The sequence below is a fragment of the Amphiura filiformis genome, chromosome 12 (assembly GCF_039555335.1).
Source record: "Amphiura filiformis chromosome 12, Afil_fr2py, whole genome shotgun sequence".
Taxonomy (NCBI): Eukaryota; Metazoa; Echinodermata; class Ophiuroidea; order Amphilepidida; family Amphiuridae; genus Amphiura; species Amphiura filiformis.
The window spans coordinates 5,676,605-5,701,419 of NC_092639.1; the positions used below are offsets into that span (position 1 = coordinate 5,676,605).

At 37.2% G+C, this 24,815-nt stretch overlaps 2 protein-coding genes across 3 annotated transcripts in view; one reads left to right on the forward strand and one right to left on the reverse strand.

Moving 5' to 3' along the window:
• Positions 1-24,815, forward strand: part of LOC140165700 (protein SCAI-like) — a 167,899-nt gene that overhangs the window by 133,828 nt on the left and 9,256 nt on the right. The window contains exons 8-11 of one of the 2 annotated variants that reach the window (XM_072189009.1): positions 2,547-2,651; positions 8,391-8,492; positions 9,188-9,363; positions 10,479-10,560. In XM_072189009.1, the coding sequence (XP_072045110.1) occupies positions 2,547-2,651; positions 8,391-8,492; positions 9,188-9,363; positions 10,479-10,560 (465 nt within the window). The remainder of the gene's footprint in view (positions 1-2,546; positions 2,652-8,390; positions 8,493-9,187; positions 9,364-10,478; positions 10,561-24,815) is intronic. The other variant, XM_072189010.1, reaches the window with a different exon arrangement.
• On the reverse strand, positions 12,769-24,598 carry LOC140165699 (E3 ubiquitin-protein ligase TRIM71-like). Its single transcript, XM_072189008.1, has 2 exons — positions 24,226-24,598; positions 12,769-14,907 (listed from the first exon to the last, which is right to left on the reverse strand). The coding sequence occupies exons 1-2, from the start codon at positions 24,493-24,495 to the stop codon at positions 13,282-13,284; spliced, it is 1,896 nt and encodes a 631-aa protein (XP_072045109.1). The 5' UTR covers positions 24,496-24,598; the 3' UTR covers positions 12,769-13,281.

Genomic DNA, 24,815 nt, shown 5'->3' on the forward strand with positions numbered 1-24,815 from the left:
GTCACTATTATAAAAGTAAAAGTAATATTTTTAAGGGTTCAGTGAACTCCCAATAGTTCAATTTTAATCACTATAAAAATAAAGAGAAGCATACCCAATGAATTCCTATTGATATTGTGACTCTATTTCAATTTGGTATGGATTGTTTCATTTTTAGAAAGCTTCACACTGTGCATATAGTACTCAAGACCCCAAATGAATCGGTGTATCTCCTTGTTATCCTAATGGCATGCTATTGATCCCCGTGCTATCATCTTTCCACCGTCATAAATAATACATCTAGGTTACATAGCTGTATGCCGTATGTGGATGAACGAAGTAATAATAACAAAGGTTTACTTTCTATCTGCTGCTTACTAAGATTGCTACATTGTATGTAACAATCTGATGTACCAAATGATACCGAGCCACAGCAGTTGAAAGGAGTGTCCCATTATGCTTTGCTGTACCATAATAGAACTGCATGACTGCACATGCCTTTTAAAATGTATACACATCCCTCATTTCAGCTTTCAATTACTCACTTAAATCATGTGTGCTTAGACTTTTTGTTTGAAAAAAATATAAACATTAAAGTATTGTGAAACTATCCAAAGGTCTCAATATCTAATCCTAACTGCCTAAGGGCATTTTGGTGACGGGAAGGGAAAGAAGGAAGGAGTAAAGAGAGAAAACAAAGAAAGAAGTTGTTTGCTCTGGGTGGGATTCGAACCCAAGACCCCTCGCATGCCAAGCGCTTGGTCAGGGACACTTTGCCACAGGTGTTGGGCTTCGCTGGCCAGCGAAACCGTGTCCATATATCACTTAGGGCGATTGCGTCATCACGCCACGTGGGATGCACACATGAACAGCGCATATATCAAGTAGTATTTCATAGTACCTGGTCCTGTTAGGGTTAAGGGGCTCTTATTTTTTGTATACGCTGGCGAAATTACGTAATAATCGGATTAACTACCATAGCAATAGGTGAAAACAATTTTTGAATATACATGAAACGCTCACGCGGTACCTCTTCATTGAACCATATCATGCTGATTACTTGCACCTGTAAGATAAGTATCTTTGAAAAGACCAGTATTGTATTCAATCTATGATTGCAGACATACACAGGTGATAAGTGTAACCTGCTTGTAGTGCAGCGATATGTTCAAAATTGTTTTCACCTATTGCTATGTAATTAATCCGATTAATTACGTAACCGCCAGCGTGATATTGCTATGTAGTAAGCAGATATACTGCAATGCATGATGGGATACTCACTTCAGCTGCTGTGGTACCAAGCATACTGAGTTGCAGTATTTTGTGTTTAGTTTATATTCATTGGGCTCTTTCATTTGCCAATTATCTATTCTATTTGAAACCTGTACTCCCCCTGTGGAAGACTTCAGGTAAATCTTCCACAGGGGGAATGCGGATTTCAAATGAAATGAACCATTTTATACAGGGTTTATAGGGTTTCCTACAACTATCCTTGCCCCAATTAAGTCTAGCAATAGAAAGACATGAGCTAAGATTCCGATGTCATTAGAAACCTGCTATGTGCATTTGTGCAAAACATTTCTAGGAAATTGTGTCATTTTTATTAAGAAATGTGGGATTTGATAAACCATACACTTACACAGATAAATAGATGATATGAAAATTGAATAGCAGAAAGGAAACTTTATTATTATGAAATTATATAAGAAATATGAAAGTGAATCACAGAAATGATCTTTCAGATGTCCACTTTATTGAGCTTATCTGCTATCACTATATTTTGAGTTAAAATGGGTCTCTTTTAAATTTAATCTATAGCCATTTTGACTACTTGATATATCTAATAATAGCTTTGAAATGATCTTAAGTTTTTGGAAAAGGTTAGAGGGCAGTATTGGATCGGGACCATTGCCTGAAATAGGGAAGAGAATTAACATAGGTATTATTATTGATCTCTTCCAAACAGCCCAATAAAATGGCAGTAGTGTGGTGTTAACCCTAATACTACTAAACCATACAGAACAATACAGCACAAAGCGACTGCAAACCCTGAATTTTGAGGATAAACAAAGAAGATATTAAACCCATGCAAAACCTAATCTGTAAATAGTGAATATTCTCTGTCATCCAGTCATTCAAATCACAAAGTTGTGAATAAAATCTTTAATGGAACTTACTTTTACAACTTTTTACGTTGCATCTAATGCCATCAGACTTCAGGCAACTGACCCGCTGGACTGGTCATGTGATACTTGAATACGACGAGGGATCTTCTTGATGGGCCAGTCCCATGCTTTGATCTTAGGGATGTCCCCCATACAGCTCAATGTTGTCTCACTGTATATGCGACATCAATATGTCCTACTAAATGCTTCAGAGCATGAAATTAAGGTGTTAAGGCATTTAAAATGTGTGTTTTCTTATGAAGATTACATCTTCGGATAACACAGATCTGTATAAAATCTGGATGAAAGAAGTTGGATCACACCCTAATCACCCAGAGTACTATGTACGAGTAATATCTTAATCTAATTGGTCTCTCCTCCTCACCTCAATGTAACCTACAGGTGAAGTTTAGTGAGTTGACGCTGGATATGTACCGCATGCTGCAGACTTTGGAGAGAGAACCAACTTCCCTGGATACTAACAGCACACCACCTAATGTAAGTAAGGTAAGAGAGACCTGCAATGGGCTATTCCACTTGATATCCATACACCCCCTATGGAAGACATTATGTTAGCATCCTACAGAGGGGGTCTAGATTTTAAATGGAGTCATCCATTCAGGAAACTCCATTTCAAGTCTACGCCCTCTGTGTGGAAGATTAAGGTCTTGTCTTCCATAGGGGGTGTATGGGTTTCAACAGGAATAGCCTAGTGATCAGTCATAGATCAATGCAGTATAGACCTTTTACCAGTAATGTCAGCATGTACTGATCACAGAGGAGTAAGATAAGACAGAGCGCGTACCACCAGTCAAAGTCTCTGCCTCATCCGATAATGATGGCCGATTGTTCCATGAAATGCGACAGGCGAGATTGCTACGCAATTACCGCGTATTTTCATGGTCTATCGCTACATCGCAAAGCACATAACGCTCTATCGCGATATCGCCGTGAAGGCACGCATAGCGCTGGCGTGATTGTTTGACACAGCACGATCGAACAATCGGCCCTCATGAATATGCGAGAACTGGTACCATACAATACACGGGGACTTTGACTGGTGGTACGCGCTCTGTCTTATCTTACTCCTCTGTGGTACTGATTAATTGATATTGGGACCAATGGAGAAATGACCCACATGAACCACATTTTCCTGTAAATGTTTAATTTTTCGTGCAACATTAATTCTTGAGCTCTTGAAATTGGCAAATAAAAAAAACAAGCAGACTTGGGAATTGTGGTATTAACTGCATCATATAAGCATACTCAGAGTTAGCCTAGTATCATGACAGGGATTATACAGCTTATGGAATAAAGCTGTTTAATCCTGAGAATGAAGTCTTGACAATTTTACGCTAATTTGTATGCTTACACTGATGAAGGATAGACCAGAATTGTTGCGGTACAAAAAATTAATCACACACACACAAAACTTTCACAGTATAATGTTATCATTTTATGATAAACACTACACTGTGTATTTAAAACTCTGAACCTACAAAATACAGAAGAAACGAACAACAACGTGAAGTTTGTTGATGTTATGTCAGAGTTAATGCAACATGGCCACTATTTACTGGATGCAGTGTATCATACAACAGTAATGGAGTGTATCTGTTTGATATTTGTGTTTGAACATGAAGTACTTGCAATATCGATTGATCAGTGACATCCGGGTAAAAGGTCTATATGTATATATGCAGTACTCTTATTCTTTTTGCATTTTTAACAATGGTCCATTCATATCATAAAATACCATGGTAATATAATCACTAGCGCTTACTAATACTACCACCATCCAAGCTTAACTTTAATAGCTCATGTATATTGTTAGCTAGCCTACTTCTAACACCCCAATACCACAGAATCAAGGCATTTTCGACCGCACCAGAACTTTTGGCACAGTCAATGCAACACCGATGCTCCAATTTTAGGAGGGATTAATTTTATAAATAATTTATAGCAATTGGATCACACATGAAATTTTTCTGCAAAACTAGCTGTGAACCAATCACTTTTTACCAAAATCATTCTATTTGCATTACTGAATGTTTAGAAAGCTGTGCTAGTGCTTGGTATTCGTTTTAATGCTACTTTTTATTGTGAGCTTTTTCATGTTCGCGTGCAATCTGCAATGTATTCTAGACTACTGGAGTGGTCCCCCAGTGTAATTCCACACAGGGTTTGTGCTATTCGTGCATGCTATTAACATCTAGCCTTGTCTTAATCTTCTTGCCAGCAGGATTTTGACGTTTGCCTGGCTGTATAGTTGTGATTTGTTTGTGTTTTGTCCAGCATTTTTTGTTGCTTCTGTGTTGATCATGGCTTGATACAGGTGATTTGTGGATCTGGGTTTGATTTCTCCCTTGAATACTTGTTCGGTTCCTGTGTTTGATGGTTCCAGTACAGTGATGCAAGGCTTGATAACTGTGACTCACAGCTTGGTCCATCATCCATGGCTAGATACATCGTCCACGGCTCACGGTTAGATACGACCCATGATTACGGGATCAATACCCATGGTTGAAGGCTCCAGTACCACGATACAATGCTTTGATACCTGTGGCTCGGTATGTTGTCCATGGCTCGATACCCATGGTTCATGGCTGTATGACCAGTGATTACCGGTTTGGTACTTGTGTCTGACGGCTCCAGTCCTGTGTTGCAAGACTCACGGCTAGGTACTAATGTGATTACCACCTCAGTACACGTGTGTTTGACAGTCCAGTCCCATGTTGCACGGCTTGAAACATATGGCACGGACCCACAGATTGGTCCATAATCCACAACTCAATACTGTTGATTCACTGCTCTCGGCTAAAATTTGTTCGGCTTATATTAGGTGGAAATTATTCAGCTTTTGTTACTGCTCACGTCAATAAAGTCCCAACTCATGCTCGCGTAAATTCACATAATCGTTCGCTAGTCACACATTACGCAATGCACAACTAGCGTAACCACTGGGCCCAACAGCGTGCAAACCATTCTATATCAATACGCAGTGTTATTTTTTCCGCCTTAATATATAAGCCAAACAAACTTTTGGTATGACCCATGATTTCCAGCCTGGTACCTGTGTTTGACTACTCCATGCAGTCCTGTGTCACACCGCTTGAAAGATGTGACTCGCAGCTCTCTGTAAAATACTACCCATAATTGCCGGCTTGGTAACTGTGTTTGATGGCTCCAGTTCAGTGTTGCACTGCTTTCAACTAGTGGCTTGGGTCCATCATTGATGCTCTCGAACCAATTCCATGGTTTAAATACCCATGCTTTCCAGCTTTCAGCTCTGTAGACCCATGTTTCATGCCTTGATACCTGAGTTTCGCGGCTCTTGGTACATGAGTGCCATATTGCACGGCTCTAATCCCATGGGATATGGCTCTGGATCCATGTTTCACGGTTCTGAAGCCATGACTTTTGGCATAGTACCTGCGATTCATAGTTACGGGTTGAATTTCTTTAGAAGTCATGTTTGCTATTGACTATATTTTATCCTGTTTCTTCTTTCTCCTACTCCAAGGCAGCCCAAACGACGGCGATGTGCAAGCTGCAAGAAATTAATCTCAAAGGACTATCCGAATGATTATTGTCGGAAGTGTAACCGTACAAAGGTCAAAGCAGGTTTCTAAAACTGCTTCCATTAACCCTAACGGAACTGAAACTCACTAAAGCTCACTGGGAAAACCACTGCCCATGCATGCATTCCAAGGGATGCCATGACAAAATCAGCCTAAGTCATACTCACATGACCGCTGGAGTGGCTACATGTTGGTGATCTAGGGGTCCGAGGGGTCCCGGGGTACCAAGGGACTTCTTGGTTCATCTTTTGTTCTTTTTTGTTTCTTCTTTCCCTTCCAATAGGGGAAAAAACATGGGTTCTGTTAGGGTTAATGAATGTGTTTTGGCAAGATTTAGGCCTATGTTAACCCTAACAGAGCTGAAACTCACTAAAGCTGACAAGGAAAACCACTGCGCATGCATGCAATCAACCTAAGTCATATATACCACGGAATTGCTGGCTGGGCCAGCGAAACCCCCATGGCTTCATGTCGGTGATCTAGGGGTCCGAGGTTCGAATCCGGAGCGAGCCAAGTGAATTCTTGGTTCATCTTCTGTCCTTTTTCGTTTATTCTTTCCCTTCTGATAGCAAAAAACCATGGGTTCCGTTAGGGTTAAGGGTGCTAATCATCATTCAGCTTTACCCTGGATTTAAGGGAAATGTGATAAATGCAGGCACATTGACATTAAGATCAGACTTCTCTGTTAATTATGGGAAACAGAAAAAAATCATGGAGTTGGAAAAAAAAAAAAAAAAATAAAGAACTGTCATTCTTGGAAAAGTTATCTAAATTTTGCCAAAATGATTGGCCATTTCAAAAGTACTTTTGATAAAATGCTGCAACAGCACTCTTTTCTATTTAAATTGTCTTCAAAATTGTGCATTACTTAACTTGCCTTTAGGCAAAATCATTTTGCTGTGTGATTGCCTTTTATGGCCCACAACAGTATTTCAAGAAATTAAAAAGAATTGACAATTTTGTTTTTAGGAAATATAATAGAACAGGGAATTCAATACTTTTTCATCTTTTAAAATGTCAAATCATAGCAATCACCAGACGTAGGAAAGCAATTCAATATGGTTATAAAAGGAAAGTAATTCAGTATGATTATAAAATAAATGGAATAATTTTAGGCTCTGTTGATTCCATTGAAGATCTTGGTCTTGATATTTCTTCATTAATTTGGAGTGATCACATCAACAGAGTAATTGGAAAGTGCAATAAACTTATGTATGATGAAACGCACCATCGGCTTCAATGTCCCTCATTCATCCATCCGAACGAGGGCGCCGTGCATGCTCATATTGTACATGTGAGTTGTTGGTGTTAATATGTACCAATGTGATTTTTCAGAGATTTATATTTGTATCACCCTCCCCCCTTATTTAGGTTCATAATAAGGAAGATTGCCTCTTTTTTATAACCTATATGCAATAAAAATAGAAAAATAATAATAACCGATAGTATAAAATATCCAATGTGTTCAAAATATTTCCAGGACTTTGTACTCAGCCTTGATTCGCGGTGATTTGGAATATTGCAGTTCCCTTTGGAATTGTACATAATTAAACACAACATAGTAGATGAAGTGGTCAGAGAAGGGCAACAAAATTCATTTTGGGCTATCCTGAGGCTGATTACAAAGAAAGGCTCACTGACTTATCCCTCCTTCCTTTACCTATAGAAGAGAATAATTGACCTCGGTGTCTTTCAGGCGCAATGTAGGTCTTTATAATGTCAATTTGGAAGAGTATATTATTTTTAATGCTATAAACAAGGACTGTCCTACCATCAGACTTTCCTCTGATCTTTAGTTGTTGGTTAATCAGATTTGAAAAGCAAATTGTACTTTTTTCCAGCTTAATTAGATCTACTAATTCTGTTGTTTCAGTCAAGTGCCCGTTGTTGAATTTTACAAGTCTACACTTAGACCTCATTTTGTCATTGCCGCAATATGAGGTTTAGTTTTTCTTTTGTTTAGAAAATCAGGAAATTATATGTCCCTTAATACTGTTGTTTCCTTCAAGCATGCAGCAGGTTTTTGTATTTTACAAGTCCCATTCTCTCACCCTTGATTGTGTCTGCACATGAACCTTATTTTGTCAATGCCTAACATTTTCCCCCAATTTAATTTTCCCTTCCCCTTCCCTTTTGCTGGGGGTGCTGTCTTAAAGGTGTTTTGCATCTGCTCCAACCACTCACTGGACAAACCAAACCTGACTTAAACCTTATTATAAGAATTAATTGCTATCCTATAGCCTTGTTTCATGCTCCCATAGTTTTGTTCAGAAGGCTTTCATTTGATTTAGATGCGTGGTGCAAACATCCTCAACTTTGCTGGATTTGGTGAGAGTAATCATGATGTGCAAAATATGTTAAAACTTATTTCAAGGTCAAATATTAATCCTTCGTGTAGCATTTTCATAGTAGTTATGTGGTTTTCAACTATACTGTGTTTCACCTCAAGTTTGGTAGTGACATAAGGTCGTATTTTGCTTGTCGTATGAAAATCGTGCACACTAACCTAATCTCACCAAGCATATGTACATTGGTAAATGGGCTTTATTTTTTTTTTGCAACCACATAAAATATGATCTGATGTCACTGCTAAACTTGAGGTGAAATGAAATTATATTTCATATTGTGTCTCGGATATTTACATAATAATCTGATTTGGTTTCAGGATAACAGCGATAAGCCCATCAAGAGGGAAAACCCACACAAGTATCTTCTGTATAAACCAACGTTTGGTCAGTTCTATGCATTTCTATCAGCAGGTTTCAAGGTAGGTCATCATTATTTGAATAAAGACACAATCCATGATTTGCTGATTCCTCAGAAGTTCCTCAGAATTTTGCAATTGTGGAATGAGCCTATATGTGTATAGGCATATCAAAACTATGCACTTGTCGGCTGCTACATTGTGTGTCTTTTTTCATAAAAGCTTAAGGCAGGAATAAGTACTTAACTCATCTCGAGTGGAGGTCACTTCAAATCATCCCCAAGTCACAGAGTTTTGAAATTTTCCCTGTACTCCTAAACCATCTGACTTTAGGAATGATTTGAAATGACTTCCACTTTAGATTAGTCTGGTATTTATTCCTAGCTATTATGAAAAAAGAGAAGTGCATCCTTTTGATATGGATGTACACATACTGCGGAAGGTAGGCATGACACCTTTGGAGTCAATGATAACTGAAGGGTGCGTTAGTGAACTCAAAAATACCGCAAAAACGCAAGTGTACACAAGAGAGAGTTCGGGTATAAGCGCTGACAAGTTGATTGCTCTGTGTATGGTGAGATGAGCGATGTCATCAGGCCCGACACTGTACTGGCGTCAGCTGAATTTCAAGTACAGGGCACAGGGCATGGAATATTCCAATCAATGTATGGACACATATGTCCTTGCATGGTAAACTGTGTAAACAGTGAACATGAAACATTTGCTAAAGACAAGATTGTTTTTCCTTTCTGTTGCAGGAACTTCCGCCCAATGCAGCCCTGTTGTTATATCTATCAGCCGATGGCTCAATGCCATCAGGTAAAGGAGGAGATGATGGACCATATGATGTCGGCGACATAGCAACCAATAGCAAAAAAGATGGCACAGAACAGCAATTTTCTAAAAGATCTAACATGTTGAAAGAAATGCATTGGTAAGACATGGAGTACAAATCAGTTTTTTTTAATTCTCATAACTGAAAAATTATTGTGTAAGGAGAGACCAACTTTGGAACTTTGCATTTAGGGACAAGAGAATAAATGCGAGCAAGACAATCGAATTTGGTAACCATACATGCTCAACATTTCAACAACACTTCCTATACCTTTGTACAGGAGGCAACCATTGTTAATCCGTGACGAAACCACACTTTAGCATTAGCATAAATAAACATGAAGGCAGCGCGCATATGGTACGTCATATAAGTCGTCATGCCTAGAATTGGTGTGTGTATACATGTTTACATGTTGAATTCAGTATCTTGGAAGTAGCAGCTAAGCATTGCTGTTTTATTATGTAGTTTTATTGTTGATATCAACAGAGAAATCACAGATCTTCTTGAAAGGTTGAGTGGCAATGACTAACTGACATTCCTCATAAAATAACCATATGAATTAGACGATCTTTAGCTTGTTTCCATCGTTAAAAGGGATTCAATCACGTTTCATTGTTGTTCATTAACAACTTGAATCTCTAAATGTACTCTAGTGGACACTTTCAGAAGGAAATTTCCTGACCTATTTCATGAAAGAGCATTTAGGTTGCATCAAATGGACCTATTTATTCCCATTTATCAATTCTCTGAGTAGTAAGTAAGGCAAGGAATTTGTGCAGAATATCTCTGCTTGTCCTTGAAAGTACCAAGAGTTTTATGAAAAATCTCAATTGATGATAATGTGTAAAAGGTAAAAAGTTTTTGTAGATTTTATGACTGCTTTTAAATATCACAATATTGTAAAAAATAAAAGCAATTCATGGATTACAAATTGTGCAATTTCAGATCAACAGACGGTGTACATCATTAAATGTTTATGAAAATATGGTATATAAGAAAAAAACACCAATTTAGCATTTTTAAATTTGGCCTGCACTCAAGAATCATCTGAACTATAGTTGGATTTCCTGCCGGATACTTTCTGAATTCAGTAGCTATTGTTGGAAATATTCTTTTTAGTGTCTAACAATTTAATATAAATGCCATCTAAAAGGGCTGTAGTCTGGAGCATAATCTTAAAATATTCTAACATCAGTCCTGTGTTTTGTTTTCAGTATACATCCTGGAGATCTGCATCCATTTACACGTAAACCTCTCTTTGTAGTTGTTGATAGCGCCAACAGTCATGCTTTCAGGGTAAGTGTTACACAAATGCTCAGATTTGACGAGAAAGAAGTATCAACCAATGAGATTCTCAACGGGATGAGATATCTTGGCACTGCTTTGAAATGATCTTTGGTTTTTGAATAGGCAAAGTTTTCTGTTGATCGTGATTGCATGTGTGCACTTTCTGCATTGTACATACATGTATGATGCCCAATGACAATCTCATCAAATATCACTTTAGATCTGGACAATAACATAATCAATTTTCAGAAATGAGGTGTCAATAAAGAAGACATCTTCCGTAGCAAATTGTACATTTCCGATTTTTTTTTATTGAACAACTTAAGATTAGTAGTAGCAGCTTATTCAACTGAGTAGTTACTTCATCTGCTAGGTGTATAGTTCTAGATTTTTCCAGGATTTTTAGTATATGTCAGATTAATTAATCAATGCACAAGGCCTTAAATAATTTTTTTTCACCGAAACAGTTTCATAACCTCATTAATATACGCAGCAAGTGCGACCCAATCACAGATAATGACTTTTAAATATGCGGACGCAAATGCAGGTCATTGAAAAAGTATAATGACCGCATCTTGTTACGTAGCTAAAAGTACGCTCTACAATGACCGTGTTACGTGGCGTGTTAAGCATTCGAGCAATTTCTGGCGGACGCTGGCGCCCGTATTTGAACATCGCATGATTGCGTGCTAGTGTGATTGGTCGCTAGCGGTATTTCCTTAATGGGCTATTCGATTTTTTACAGGGAAAACGACAGGTAAAGTTAAAATTGTGTTCTGTTTTCAAATTAAAAGAAGAAAATGTGACGTAAATTGAATAAAAAAAGTGAAAAGTGATGGTTATGAATAAGGTTAATGACTTTGCATCAGTTATTTTATGGGTACTGTGAAATATCTAAACATTGTGCTTTGGACGAGGAATATCCCTTGGGGCTGCGCCCTCGGGATATTCCTCGGTTCTTTACACAATGTTTAGATATTCTAATACCTCAATTTAAACAACTGATGCAAAGTCATTAACCTCTAAACAATGCACGACCCTGAAGGGAGAATACATTGTGATGGGAAGGGCAAGTGCATTGATTGTTGTCATTTTTACGTCAACAAAATTATATCAGTCAGAAACCTGGTTGCATAAACAAATCATACTGCAGTTTGTACCCAAAAAAGAAATTGTTCTTAACTTTACAACCACTTAATTTCATTGACAATGGTCATCAACTTCTGGAGACAAATTTAAATTATCCCATGAACATTTGTGCTTGGATCATTATGCAGTGAGGGTTTATAGTTATGCTCACAGTCTGCAACAAATTCCTCTCTGTGTCATCCCTTAACATTGCAATACCTATAGGTCAAATGTAAGGTCATATGTGCTGGTGATTAAACAATTTATAAAAGTTTAAACTGGCTTTCAGCACAACAAATTCAACTAACCTTGAATTTTTGATATGTGACATACATCTTCATCAGAAGAAGTCCTATAGGTTTTCTAACCTGTATTCAAAGCACATCGCAAGCATTGACCTTAGCTGTGAAGCTGTATACTAGTAGTTCCCCTGTTTGTTCACAAAATAATGGAATGAGGCACAATACCAACAATATTTTGCCTGTATTTTGTGAGAACAAGTATACACCAATCCGAGAAGCGTTTACTGTATTTGGCCCTCTATTGACGGAACCACAATTGTACCAGTGCGGGAGATTTAATTTGTTCAATCAATTCATGGTCGTGTATTGAAAATTACTGTTGTGTACAATTCTGTATAGCACACTAACAAGTAATTGATTGAACCCCCGACCTTGGGACACCGCAGTTTTACGTCGGGGACACCGCAGGAATGGCCTAGTCGGATTGGTGTATAGGGTGTAACAATTTTATCTTTTAGAGAAATTGTGGTATCTTCCAACTTATTTGTAAACTTTGGTGAAGGAATTTAGTTACTGAAATGAAGGCCAATTTTGTCCTTGTTTTTTAATAACAGTGCAGCACACATTTATTGGTAAATTATGCTTTACAAATCCACTTGATTACTCACGTTTTTAGACGTTTCATCTTCCTACGGAAGACTTCATCAGTAATGTGATGAACCAGCAACACTCCTACTCTCATCTCCAGAGGGTGTAGTTCTTTGTAACAGCTGGTCATATATGATGTATATGACCAGCTGTTGCAAAACGCCTAAAACGTGAGTAATCAAGTGGATTTGTAAAGCATAATTTACCAATAATTGTTATCTAACAATCCTGATGAACTTATTCAAGGAGTGCAGCACACAGTTAAAATATCTTTATTACGTGTCTTAGGATATTACGCAGGTAATACAGCAAATATTACTGCCTGTCATGTCCGTGTTGAACGTGGTGTGTCATAAATTTTAATGAAGATTACGCAGGTAATACAGATTTATATCTAAGTGTTGTTTGACCATGATATTGCAGAATTCATGTCTACTAAATATGTACCTTCATTAGGGACAAATATCTCACCTTATCTACAGTTTCAGGCAATGCACCTTTTTGCAATTCCAAAATCCTATGTGATGTCAATGCGCACATATCAATGCGAACACCCCCACTGACATACACACACATTGAACTATGCAGTAATCAGTATACCACCAAATAACAATGTGCGTATAGGTGTGATGTATTTTTGGGTAAAATATGCTTTCAGGAATTCCAAAATGGTCTATTGTCCTGCAGAAAAACAAGTTGTCCATAAATTAACTCATGGCCGCTGAAATATTTTGACATGGTTTTCCTCAAAGTCTACAACAAAGAGTTCTGTGCCATCCCTTGACATTGCAATACCTGACGGGTCTATGACATCTGTAGTAACACATCCCAGGTAATCACCTTCAGCTGTGAATCTGTACACACCTACAGGATCACCTTCATCCTCATTAGAGACAAATATCTCACCTTGTCTACAACACACAAAACTAGGGGACCATATGTTGACCTGTGGTGGAGGTGGGATAACCCTGACATTATTGCCAGAGTAATCCATCAGGTGCACAGATGTTCCTTGTTTTGATTCACTGTCCAAGAAGGAACTAACAATCTCTTCATTGGAGGTAACTGCAAGGCGGTATGGCCTAGACTGTGTTGCAAACTTTGAGATGAGAGAACCATCAGCATTGTGGATGGATATGGTGTTAGCTACCTGCCCTACTATGATTTTACCACTGGGATCTATAGCTATTGAATTTGACTTGCTTGATTCATCATTCACACTAGTTATAGGAGTAGTATTTATCAGATTACCAGCACTGTTAAAGGTGGTAAATTGATATTCCCCTATTGGGATAGTTTCATACTTTTGATCTACAGTAACAGCAACATCCACCGCACCAGGACACTCATGGAGTGTACATTTAACCTGACCCTCTCTTGAAAAGACCTTAGCCCCCTTTACCCAGCTACATACTACAATATCACCTTCTTTATTAATATCAAGTCCACTTAGGTCATCAAAGTCTCCAGTACTAAACTGTCCAGCCAGTTCCCATTCTTCATCCATTGCTCTTATTCCATCCTTCAATAGCTGCCCTATTGTTAGTGTCACTGGCTTAGCTGCCTCAAACTTTACATATCCAAGTGATTTGTCTACTGCTTCTGGCTGGGACTTTGAAAGCCTCTGGAATTGTGAAACCATGGTGGTATGAGTGGATATTATTTCAAATTCTGATTCTGATTCAAGGACTTTGGTAGAATCTTCTGTAGCTTTTTGAATATCTTTTATTGTTGACTCCAGATTTGTCTGCTTCTGGCCAAGTAGTTTTATTCTCTTCTGCTTAATTTGGTCAACCTTTCCTTTGAATTCGTTGGCTGTCTTCTTCACAAGGTCAATGCACTCTTGTTCTATCCTCTCAAGTGAGTCTATGGCTATTTGTGAATTGATTTCAAGTTCTGCCATCACATTTGTTGTAGTCTTCACAGCTTCTTGGAACATCTTCAAAGTATCGTCACTTTTCCTTATCAAGTCATGTAACTCTTCTGTGTGATTTTGTGCTGCTTTCTTCAGGCTAACACGAGTATGCCAAGCAGGACATTCATTCAATATAACACAATCCCTACACAGTGCTCTTTTTTCTATTTCACAGAAATATTCGCACAATTTCCCATGCACTTTGCAGTACCTATTTTCCTCTTCTTTTAGAAGATTGAATTTGCCGGCCAGAATATTTTCTATGGTGATCACTTTGTGGTCTTTCATGGACTTGAGAGTTTTATGGGAGGCATAACAGATATCACATAGGTATTCTTTGCAGTCGACACATCTGACTTTAGCTTTGTTACCAGAAGCATTGCAGTTGCTGCAGATGATAGTATCAGGGGTTAGTACATGAGCCTGCATGAGTAAAATAAAACAAAAGACAAAAGGGTATGAACATAACTTTACTGTAACAAAAACAAACAGTATTAACATAACACCCTTACAAAAATGAACCAGTGTTTGTGTCATTTTTTCCATGCCCTTGGTCCATGAAAACAAAAGAAACTAGGCCTCTTTTCATGGGTTTTCCATTGGTTGACCAACCCCTGAACAAGGCCATGAATTGACCCATGATAGCAGGATTCTACCCTTGTTTTTGAAAGGGGTCCATGGGCATGAATCAAGCATTATAGACCCTCTGATATTCTCAAACAACCCCTGTTACCCTCATGATTTCAAGGGTCTGTACATTATTACCTGCATGTGCAGGGGTTGAAAAACCAGAGGGCTGAAATGAACCCATGTTTGTGTACTATTGATTTTCCAACCATCTTAATCCTAATTGCTCCACCCACTTCCTTTATCAAATAACCAATGAAGTGCTGCTGCACTTCACATCATATTCCTCTTTATCTGCAGAGAGCAGTGCTTTTGTAGTTTGTTTTTTTCTTCTCTGGTTTTTAGGCTGAATATTTATAGCAGGTGATGTTGGGAAATGGTTAAAGTTAAATCATGCTTGTGTATGTCCATCAGTTTGGGTTGTACTAAAATGTTCTGATGCACTTCAGGTTTTGAGTTGACAGTGTGTGTGGATGTGAGGGGTGCAATGTGTGTACAGGCATTTGAGGGGGGGGGTTCGGATTGAGTATGTTAGGTAGTGCATGTTAAATAGTTTTCAAGGGGACTATTTTATACTAGAAAATTAATTCATCAAAAAGTGGTCTAATTTGGAGCATTTCAAATTAATTTTCATCATAACAAATATTTTCAAGACTTTTTTATATTTGATATTTGATATGTGATGACAAATTTGATGAATGACGTAGGCCTAGTTAATTTGTCATTTTTAGTGCATGGCAAATTAAATGTCAAGTTTAAAAAATAATCATTTAAAAATGATTAATTTGTCATTCAAAACTTGTTAAATAATCTAAGTTCGTCACCTACATTAAAGATGCTGCCAAACATCAAAAAAATACTCAAGCAGGTTTATTCTCCAGTACCTTGAATTTCTTTTCATGTGTTAAATTTAATAATGAAAAGTTAATAAGTAAATAATAAATCATAACAATGCATGGTATCCATAAAATAAACCCTCAACATGTTTCATTATTAAATATTTATATGCTATGTAAGATTTTTTAAGAATTCCATTATATTAAAAAATGGCATGAGGCTTTTGGTGGGTTGAGGATTCTTTATAACTTAACTTTTGTCAAGGAACAAACTTAAATGATCTGACAGTTTTACTTATTTGATTAATTAAGCAAAAATATTGACTGTACACACCAACTTTCATGCCCATCCGACATTTTTTACTAATTTGACCTCAGATGACCCTGGCCCTGGTGGCCCCGAATTACTTTCCAAAAATTTGGCTCTGAATGTTGACTGTATCCATCAAGTTTCATGCCCATCCGACAGGTTTTACTAATTTGACCTCAAATGACCCCTGGTGACCCCGAAATGACCTTCCAAAAATTTAGTCTTAAATGTTGACTGTACCCACCAAGCTTCATGTCCCCATCCGACAGTTTTTACTAATTTGATCTCAAATGACCCCAGTGACCCCAAAATGACCTTCCAAAATTTGGCTCTAAATGTTGAGCGTACCCACCAAGATTCATGCCCATCCAACAGTTTTTACTAATTTGACCTCAGATGACCTCTGGTGACCCCGGAATGACCTTCCAAAAATTTGGCTTTACATGTTGACTGTACCCACCAAGTTTCATGCCCATCCAACAGTTTTCACCAAGTTTCATGTTTATCCGACAATTTTTACTAATTTGACCTCAGATGACCTCTGGTGACCCCAAAATGATCTTCCCAAAATTTGGCTCTACGTGTTGACTGTACCCACCAAGTTTCATGCCCATCCAACAGTTTTTACTAATTTGACCTCAGATGACCTCTGGTGACCCCGAAATGACCTTTCAATTTTTCTCGTTGAATGTTGACTGTACCCCACCAAGTTTCATGCCCATATGACAGTTTTGACTAATTTGACCTCAAATGACCCCTGATAACCTTGGGTGCCCTTGACCCACTATCAATACAAACTTGTTCTGTCTTGGGTCAAGATCCACCCACCCACCAATTTTTTGGACAAATAATAATTGCCCCAAACTAAACTTGGACTAACTAAACTACCCCCCATTTAACATGTGCTTAATATCTGTATCGTCCAAGCATCCTCATCTTCAATGCATCGTTCACTATTTACCACTATGGAATTATATTACAATGTTGCACAAATGTAGGCCTATAGATGAGTTTCTTGACGGCATTACATGCAGGTCTGGGCGAGCACGGCATGAGAAAATAAATGTTGATTAACCCTGAAATCTACCAGTTTGGTTATTTTAATTTTTGCGGAATTTTTGATATCAGTGCTGACGATATGAACAACTTCCTCGAGGCTTATAAATTGGAATATTATTTTATTCGTACATCATTTTTAGCATTTAGTTTAGACTTTTGACTTTTTCAATGCTTGTGCTTTTTAATAGGAACTTTAGGAGAATTAGTTCAACGACAAAATGAACGTTATGGTTAGTGTTACCATATGTTACAAGTACCGTTTTTATTACATTTTTCGAGGGTTCGGTTTTGTGCGGATATTGATTTTTACACACACAAAATAGTTGAGTAGTTGAATAGTAAACTGCTGTAGGCCTACTTCAAGTTAGGAGTCCTCCTTCACGCTGCCCGGGCACGCTGTTTTGATCAAAATATTTAGTTGTGTTGAAGCAAAATCTATGGTTGAAGCAACTCTTTTCGTCTAAAATGCAGTAAACTCGGAAATTCAACTTTTTCAAAAACTCACACAGCAAATGACAACCGGGTATAAATCGTTCAATCCATGAGTCATGGCGTCGAAGCATAATATGCCCATTCGTTTAGGCCTAAGTCGGAAAGTTTAAAAGCACTTTTATAAACTATTTTAAGCACTTTTGCGAACATTTCACAACAGAAAAAAAAAAAATAACAAAGGGTTTTAAAATTCACAGACTTTCCAGTTTTTCCACGACCCTACAAAACCCCCGAAAATGCTATGCCTTACAGCACAACTCTCGGAAAATCTCCGACTTCTGAGGGCAACCCTCAAAAATTCAGTGACTTCTGAGGGCACCGACCCTCTGACTTCCATGGGTTCAACCCTCGAAACCCTCGGAAATTCGAGGGCTCAACCCTTGGAAAAACTGTGACAACCCTCGGAAATACTGTGAATTCCGAGGGTTGAGCCCTCAATTTCCGAGGGTTCAGAGGTTGAACCCATGGAAGTCAGAGGTCGGTGCCCTCAGAAGTCACAGAATTTTGAGTGTTGCCCTGGGAAAAACTGTGGCTCGAGGGCACAGCTTGAATATTTTACAGTAGGCCTACCTAGACTGTGTTTATAGCATGGTTATGTTTAATATGTGTATACGTTTCTTATGCTGCAACGCCTGCACGTGTAGATGAGATGCTTGGAAGTTTGGTTTGATTAAACATTTTAAAAGCACATGGCAATTAGGGTGTTAGGGGTGTCCCAATTTAGTTTGCAAGAATGATTATTATTATTTGCCCAACAATAATTGTTGTTCTCAGAAATCGGATGACATCAATATTGATATCATATCAATTATCAATTAGGCTGTTCCAGTTAAATTACATACCCATATGGGTCCAAAATGGCTGTTCCATTTAATTTACATACTCCCTCTGAAATGGCCCACAAAATGGCTGTTCCATTTAATTTACATACTCCCTCTGAAATGGCTGTTCCATTTAATTTACATACTCCCTCTCAAATTGCATATTGTGAATTTCTTCACTGAATAATATTTTTTTTACTTTTTTAAAATAAAAAATATGGATTTTTTTTAAATTGATATTGATATCAATTAGGCTGTTCTAGTTCAATTACATACCCATATGGGTCCAAAATGGCTGTTCCATTTAATTTACATACTCCCTCTGAAATGACCCCAAAATAGCTGTTCCATTTAATTTACATACTCCCTCTGAAATGGCTGTTCCATTTGATTTACATACTCCCTCTGGAATAGCTTCCCTAATCAAATTGCATATTGTGTATTTCAAGCTATCAAAGTGCATAGCTTCACTGAATAAGAGATTTTTTAAAATAAAAAAATATTTTGATTTTTTTTAAATTGATATTGATATCAATTAGGCTGTTCTAGTTCAATTACATACCCATATGGGTCTAAAATGGCTGTTCCATTTAATTTACATACTCCCTCTGAAATGACCCCAAAATAGCGGTTCTATTCAATTTACATACTCCCTCTGAAATGGCTGTTCCATTTAATTTACATACTCCCTCTGGAATAGCTTCCCCTAATCAAATTGCATATTGTGTATTTCAAGCTATCAAAGTGCATAGCTTCACTGAATAAGAGATTTTATAAAATAAAAAAATATTTTGATTTTTTTTTTAAATTGATATTGATATCAATTAGGCTGTTCTAGTTCAATTACATACCCATATGGATCCAAAATGGCTGTTCCGTTTAATTTACATACTCCCTCTGAAATGACCCCAAAATAGCTGTTCCATTTAATTTACATACTCCCTCTGAAATGGCTGTTCCATATAAATTACATACTCCCTCTGGAATAGCTTCCCCTAATCAAATTGCATATTGTGAATTTCAATCTATCAAATTACATAGCTTCACTGTGAATAAGAGAGAATTTTTATTTTATTTTTTTACTTCAAATTTTTTATTTATTTTTTATTTGGGGGGGTACTCATTCAGTGGATGTTTTAATGTTATCATTATTTCCAGATAAAGTGTAAACATTTTAGTTGAAAACCCCTTTAGAAGGTTATATAAGAAATTTAATAAAAATAATGAATGCAAAGTAGCCCTTCAATCCAAATTCTGCAATACATATATTATTGTATATTTTTGGTTTGTTTCGTTTTTTATTAAGAGCCTATTAATCTTGAACATTGATATGGCAGAGATGATCTGATAGCTATTGATTATAAAGACAAGTCAAGTGGTGACAATCTATGAACATTTTGCTCATTGCCATCCAGGATAATATAATCCCACTTGAAATCATCATGTAACAATAGGTATTGAGTCAGGTTTGAACGTTCTGATGTTCTTTCTTCTCATTGGCCATGAATATGCAAAGTGTGTACACAACCATGGGACACTGACACATGATTTTTAAGCATTCAAATGTTGCAGACAAGATATATTTCACACCTGTGGTCATTTCCTATGACATGTTTTTGAACTTGGAACTTGTACCAACAAGCCACCTTTGCTTGTTCACTTGGGATGGATTAGGAAAGTAAATCTGTTAGTCTGTGAATGCCAATTTATAGGAAGTGCATCATGTGAAAAAATATGTAAGTACAATCATAGACCATTTAAAACTTGTGAATATGTTTTGACAGTGCATCTCAGTAAATTTGCTTCCACAATACCTGTAAGTGTAAGCAAATTATAGCTTCACTGTGTTTGTCACATTTTCCTAATCACCTAAACATTGATGGTTGAAGTTTCTAATTACCATAAGTTTTGTTTTTATTTTCAGTGCCATACATTTAAGCCATAATGTTCGATATTATAATATGAAATTGTTTTTTTTTCAAACCTGATTTGTTAGCATATTTGTAATGTTTACACATGTCCCAACTTGCACCTAAATGGAATTGGTCAAATTTGATGTGCTGTCAAACAGAGCAAAGTTTTAATTAAAGTCGTAATTCTGAATTATGACTTTATGTCCTCCTAGTACATTGTATAATAGAACTACGAGTTAAATAGCCAAAATAACCAGTAGGTTTCTTTTACTTGTTACCTTCTTCATTCTGCTCAAAATGAACAGGAACCCTTCACGACAATTATTACAACAATTATTTCAGCATTTTGAGTATAGAATAACAAATTTGAAGGAAATCATACATTGGGGCTTTAAGTCATTTCAAATACTGTTTAGTGGGCTGGCAAATCTTTAACCCTGCAAAAATAATTATTACATCACATACAGTCATGTAGAACATGTGGATATAGTGTATTTGGAAATGTGAATTAAACATCCACTTAAACTGTTGAATTGATAAGATTGCAAAAAAAATGAACTCCCAAAAAATATACAGTCAACTCATTATTTATTTCAAAAAATCAAAATCAGAAGGACATTCCTCATATTCAGAATAAAATGCAATTTGTTGTGTCTGATGTGCTCTCTGATCCCTTAAAGCAATATTACAACATTATTTCCCAAAAGTTGATTTTTACAGTTACTAAGTATATTTCACCTGAAAATGTAAGTTTCACCCCTTTCTACTTTGATGAGTCCAAAAATAGGTTTACAGCCAAATATTGTTGAATATTTTGATGTGGGATGTGAACAGACATAAATTCACCATTTTATATTATAAAGACATTATCAAGATTATGCTCAGGCTTGGTTCGACAAAGTATAATGGGCTAAAATTACAAGACAAGACTGCAGTATTAATAGAAAACCTACACAAAATAATTAACTGAATTTTCTGAGAGGCAAGTTGCATAATTTGCATTTATCTTCATCATGCTCATGAACATACAAAAATATTGCTTTAAAAATAAACACTGAAAGGCTTGACTGTTGTATACACACTTCACAGACAAATGTCAATCAGAATTAATCTGCAAGGGTAATCAATATGCTGATCAATGCTGGTCAAAAATCAGCCCTAGGAATTATCATGCAGTTGGGGTCTGCATGTCTAAACCAACCCTCTGACAATACAGTGAGATCAAGGGTCTGAGCTTTAAGTGACCCTCAATTTTCTGAGGGTTTCATGGGTTTTCTTTTCATGGTCATGGATTTAGTGTGATTTGATCAAACCCTTGATATTTTGTTTTACAGAGTGTGAAATTCCTAGGGTGAAGCCCTTGATTTTCACTTATTCAGAGGGTAATATAGGCCTTAAACAAAGGAACATGGGTCTAAAAATATACATGCCCTCTATTCACCCTAGGTTGACCATTGGTTTACCCTTGATTTTCCATGGGTTTGTGGGTTGAAAAAGTGACACAACCTATGGTTAATTTTTGTAAGGGCATAGACTGCATATATAGCAGTGATTGCCAGCCATGGCAGCGGTCAGCATGAGGGTTATGTTATTTTGTTAACTGTAAATAGGCTTATATATATGCATATTATAAGTGCATGCCCTGAATACAAATTCCCCCTCCGAATAAATTGAGAGTTGATCTGACCAACCCATCGCAAAAATTCTTGGACCGGGCCAGATTATAAAATGGGTAAAATATTGTACCCGCCTCAGGTCTGGTAAATCAAATTTTCCTGCAGGGCTTTTATCAAATAAATAGAGACTCTGTATCTAGGTGACAATTTCATTACCAATTTTTTTCTTCATTGTTATCTTTTAATATCTTGATCATCTCAATGATTGTCACCATCATCATGATAGACATAACATTGTTAATTGCTACAAAAAAATCTACTATATAAATGTTGGTATTTATACAGCGCCTTTCACATGTGAACATGTACCAAAGCGCTTTACATTTATTCCGCCGTCATTAGAATATGTCAGCTGCCATACAATGCCCAAGGCATGCTCATACCTTTAGGCGGCGCTCAAAGGACAGTATTCATAACAGCTCCCATTTCACACCTGGGTGGAGAGGAATGTCGAGATAAAGTGCCTTACTCAAGGGCACAACACGATGGCGTCGCCGGGCTCGAACCCGCAACCTTACGATTATGAGTCCTAGCCCGTTCCGCTCGGCCACCGTGCTCCTAATGCATGTTTACAAATCTGTCTTGTTCAAATTGAATACCGCATTTATTCAATTAAACATTCCCAGGGTGTGACATTTTTTTTAAAGAGGTGGCGTTTATTAGAAGTCTTTTTTACAACAATAATTCCCGAAAAATTTGTTAGGTAACTTTAAAAATCACGCCGAATGATGAACTATGAACTTTAATAGGATCAATGAATTTCAGTTATTTTCTGGGTTTGTGATGTCATTTTCAGCAATTACTGATTGTGCGCGGACTGTGGTAATTAGCTTACCGTATTTCGTCAAATAGTCGCCCCCCTCAACTAAACGCCCCACCACTTTTTTCAACCAAGATGTTTCAAAAATGCCGATATTTCCATGCTATCTTGTGTAGTAAGCTTACTAAGTTGTCCACATGGTCGATAATAGCGTCAATAATTGGCGAAAATCTGGATTGGAAACCCGGAAGTGAACCAGAAGTCAGTGTTTCTAGTTCATAGTTCGTCATTTTAGAGTGAGTTTTAAGTTTACCTAATGATTTTAACAGGAATTATTGTTCTAAAATTGACCTTGAATAAACACCCCCCTTTTGGAAAATGTAACGTCCCCGGGGGCATTTATTTGACGAAATACGGTATTCACGCTACAGATAGCATGGAAATTTCAGCATTTTTTAAATATTTTGGTTAAAGAAATGGTGTGGGGATTTATTAGGGGGGGGGGGGTAACTAATAGAGAAAATATGGTAGGCATACATCTGCTGCTTCAAATTATTTTGTCTTTTAGTCATGGTTTAGAAATTCTTCTCAATCATGATTGAAAAAAATTTTATAAAGTAAATGAATCATGTTCTTTGGCAATATCATAAAACTAGAACTTTATCAATAAACAGCTAACTAGTAAGGAAATTAAAAACTGTAGATGAGCATTTTCAGGTGAAAGTTGGTGGTATTTTCTCATCGGTAGAACTGGCAGTAAAATTTTACCAATATTTATGTACGTAACTCAAGTTTGAGGGGGTGAAAAGTTATGTATGCGTCATACGTAAGTGTAAATTACAAAAACAAATGGACAACCCCTTAAAAGGGTATTTTGTGATCCACAGCCTCATCCCCCCACTTTTCTCAAAAAAGTTGAGATTTTTATACCACTGGAAACCTGCCACTGGAAACCTCTGGCTACATAATGTTTATGTACACAAATTTTCTTGCAGATTAATTCGTTTAGCAAAAATATGGTCAAATTTGGATTACGTTCTACTTTGAATTACGTTCTGGTACACTTAATCATGTGTGACTCGCAAACGCATATCTGAATCAACTGGAATTTTGGGAATAAGCTTTTTTCATGGATATCTACTGAAAAATGTCATAAAAAGAGGATGCTAGGATCACAAAATACTCCTTTTTGAAAATGGGCTTTCTGTTTTGGACATAAATATGTGTTGAAGCTGACTCTATCTTACATTTTCTTCGGTATCCACCGTATCCTTCAGACTGCTTACTAGAAAATGCACAGGTAGATCCTTCACACTGTCCTTGGATATCTTCACCTCCCCTCGACAAGTAGGACAAACCAAGGTTTGTTTGTCTTTACTTGATACCACACACTGCTCTAAACATTCTCTGCAGAATCCGTGCTGGCAGGGAAGAGCTCTTGGATCATGAAATGTATCTAAACAAATGGCACAGTTGAGAAAATTTGACTTGATAGTCTGTGCCAGTGAGTTAGCCATGATGGAAAGGGTTCTATATGTACAGTGTATGTAGTTAAGCTTCCTGTTGATACATGTAGCTGTAGCTCATGCAATATGTATGCCGTATCACGTGACTTGAATTGTACATATGCTCCAAGGTCAACTCAGCCCAAACCAACTTGGCCCAAACCCAACTTGGCCCAAACCCAACTCAGCCCAAACCAACTTGGCCCAAACCCAACTTGGCCCAAACCCAACTCAACCCAAAACCAAATTGGCACAAAATCATGCAGCACGATGTGAATTGATTAATAGGTGAATGAAAGTAAGGACAAATTAAATTGAGTAAAATGATTTTT

What these genes read in the sequence shown, in the direction of transcription:
- LOC140165699 (XM_072189008.1), bottom strand. Translation starts at nt 24,495, where the DNA reads ATGGCTAACTCACTGGCACAGACTATCAAGTCAAATTTTCTCAACTGT. An exon ending in CGGTGGATACCGAAGAAAAT is followed by an intron (nt 14,908 to 24,225) that starts GTAAGATAGAGT and finishes TTACTCATGCAG; the next exon opens with GCTCATGTACTAACCCCTGA.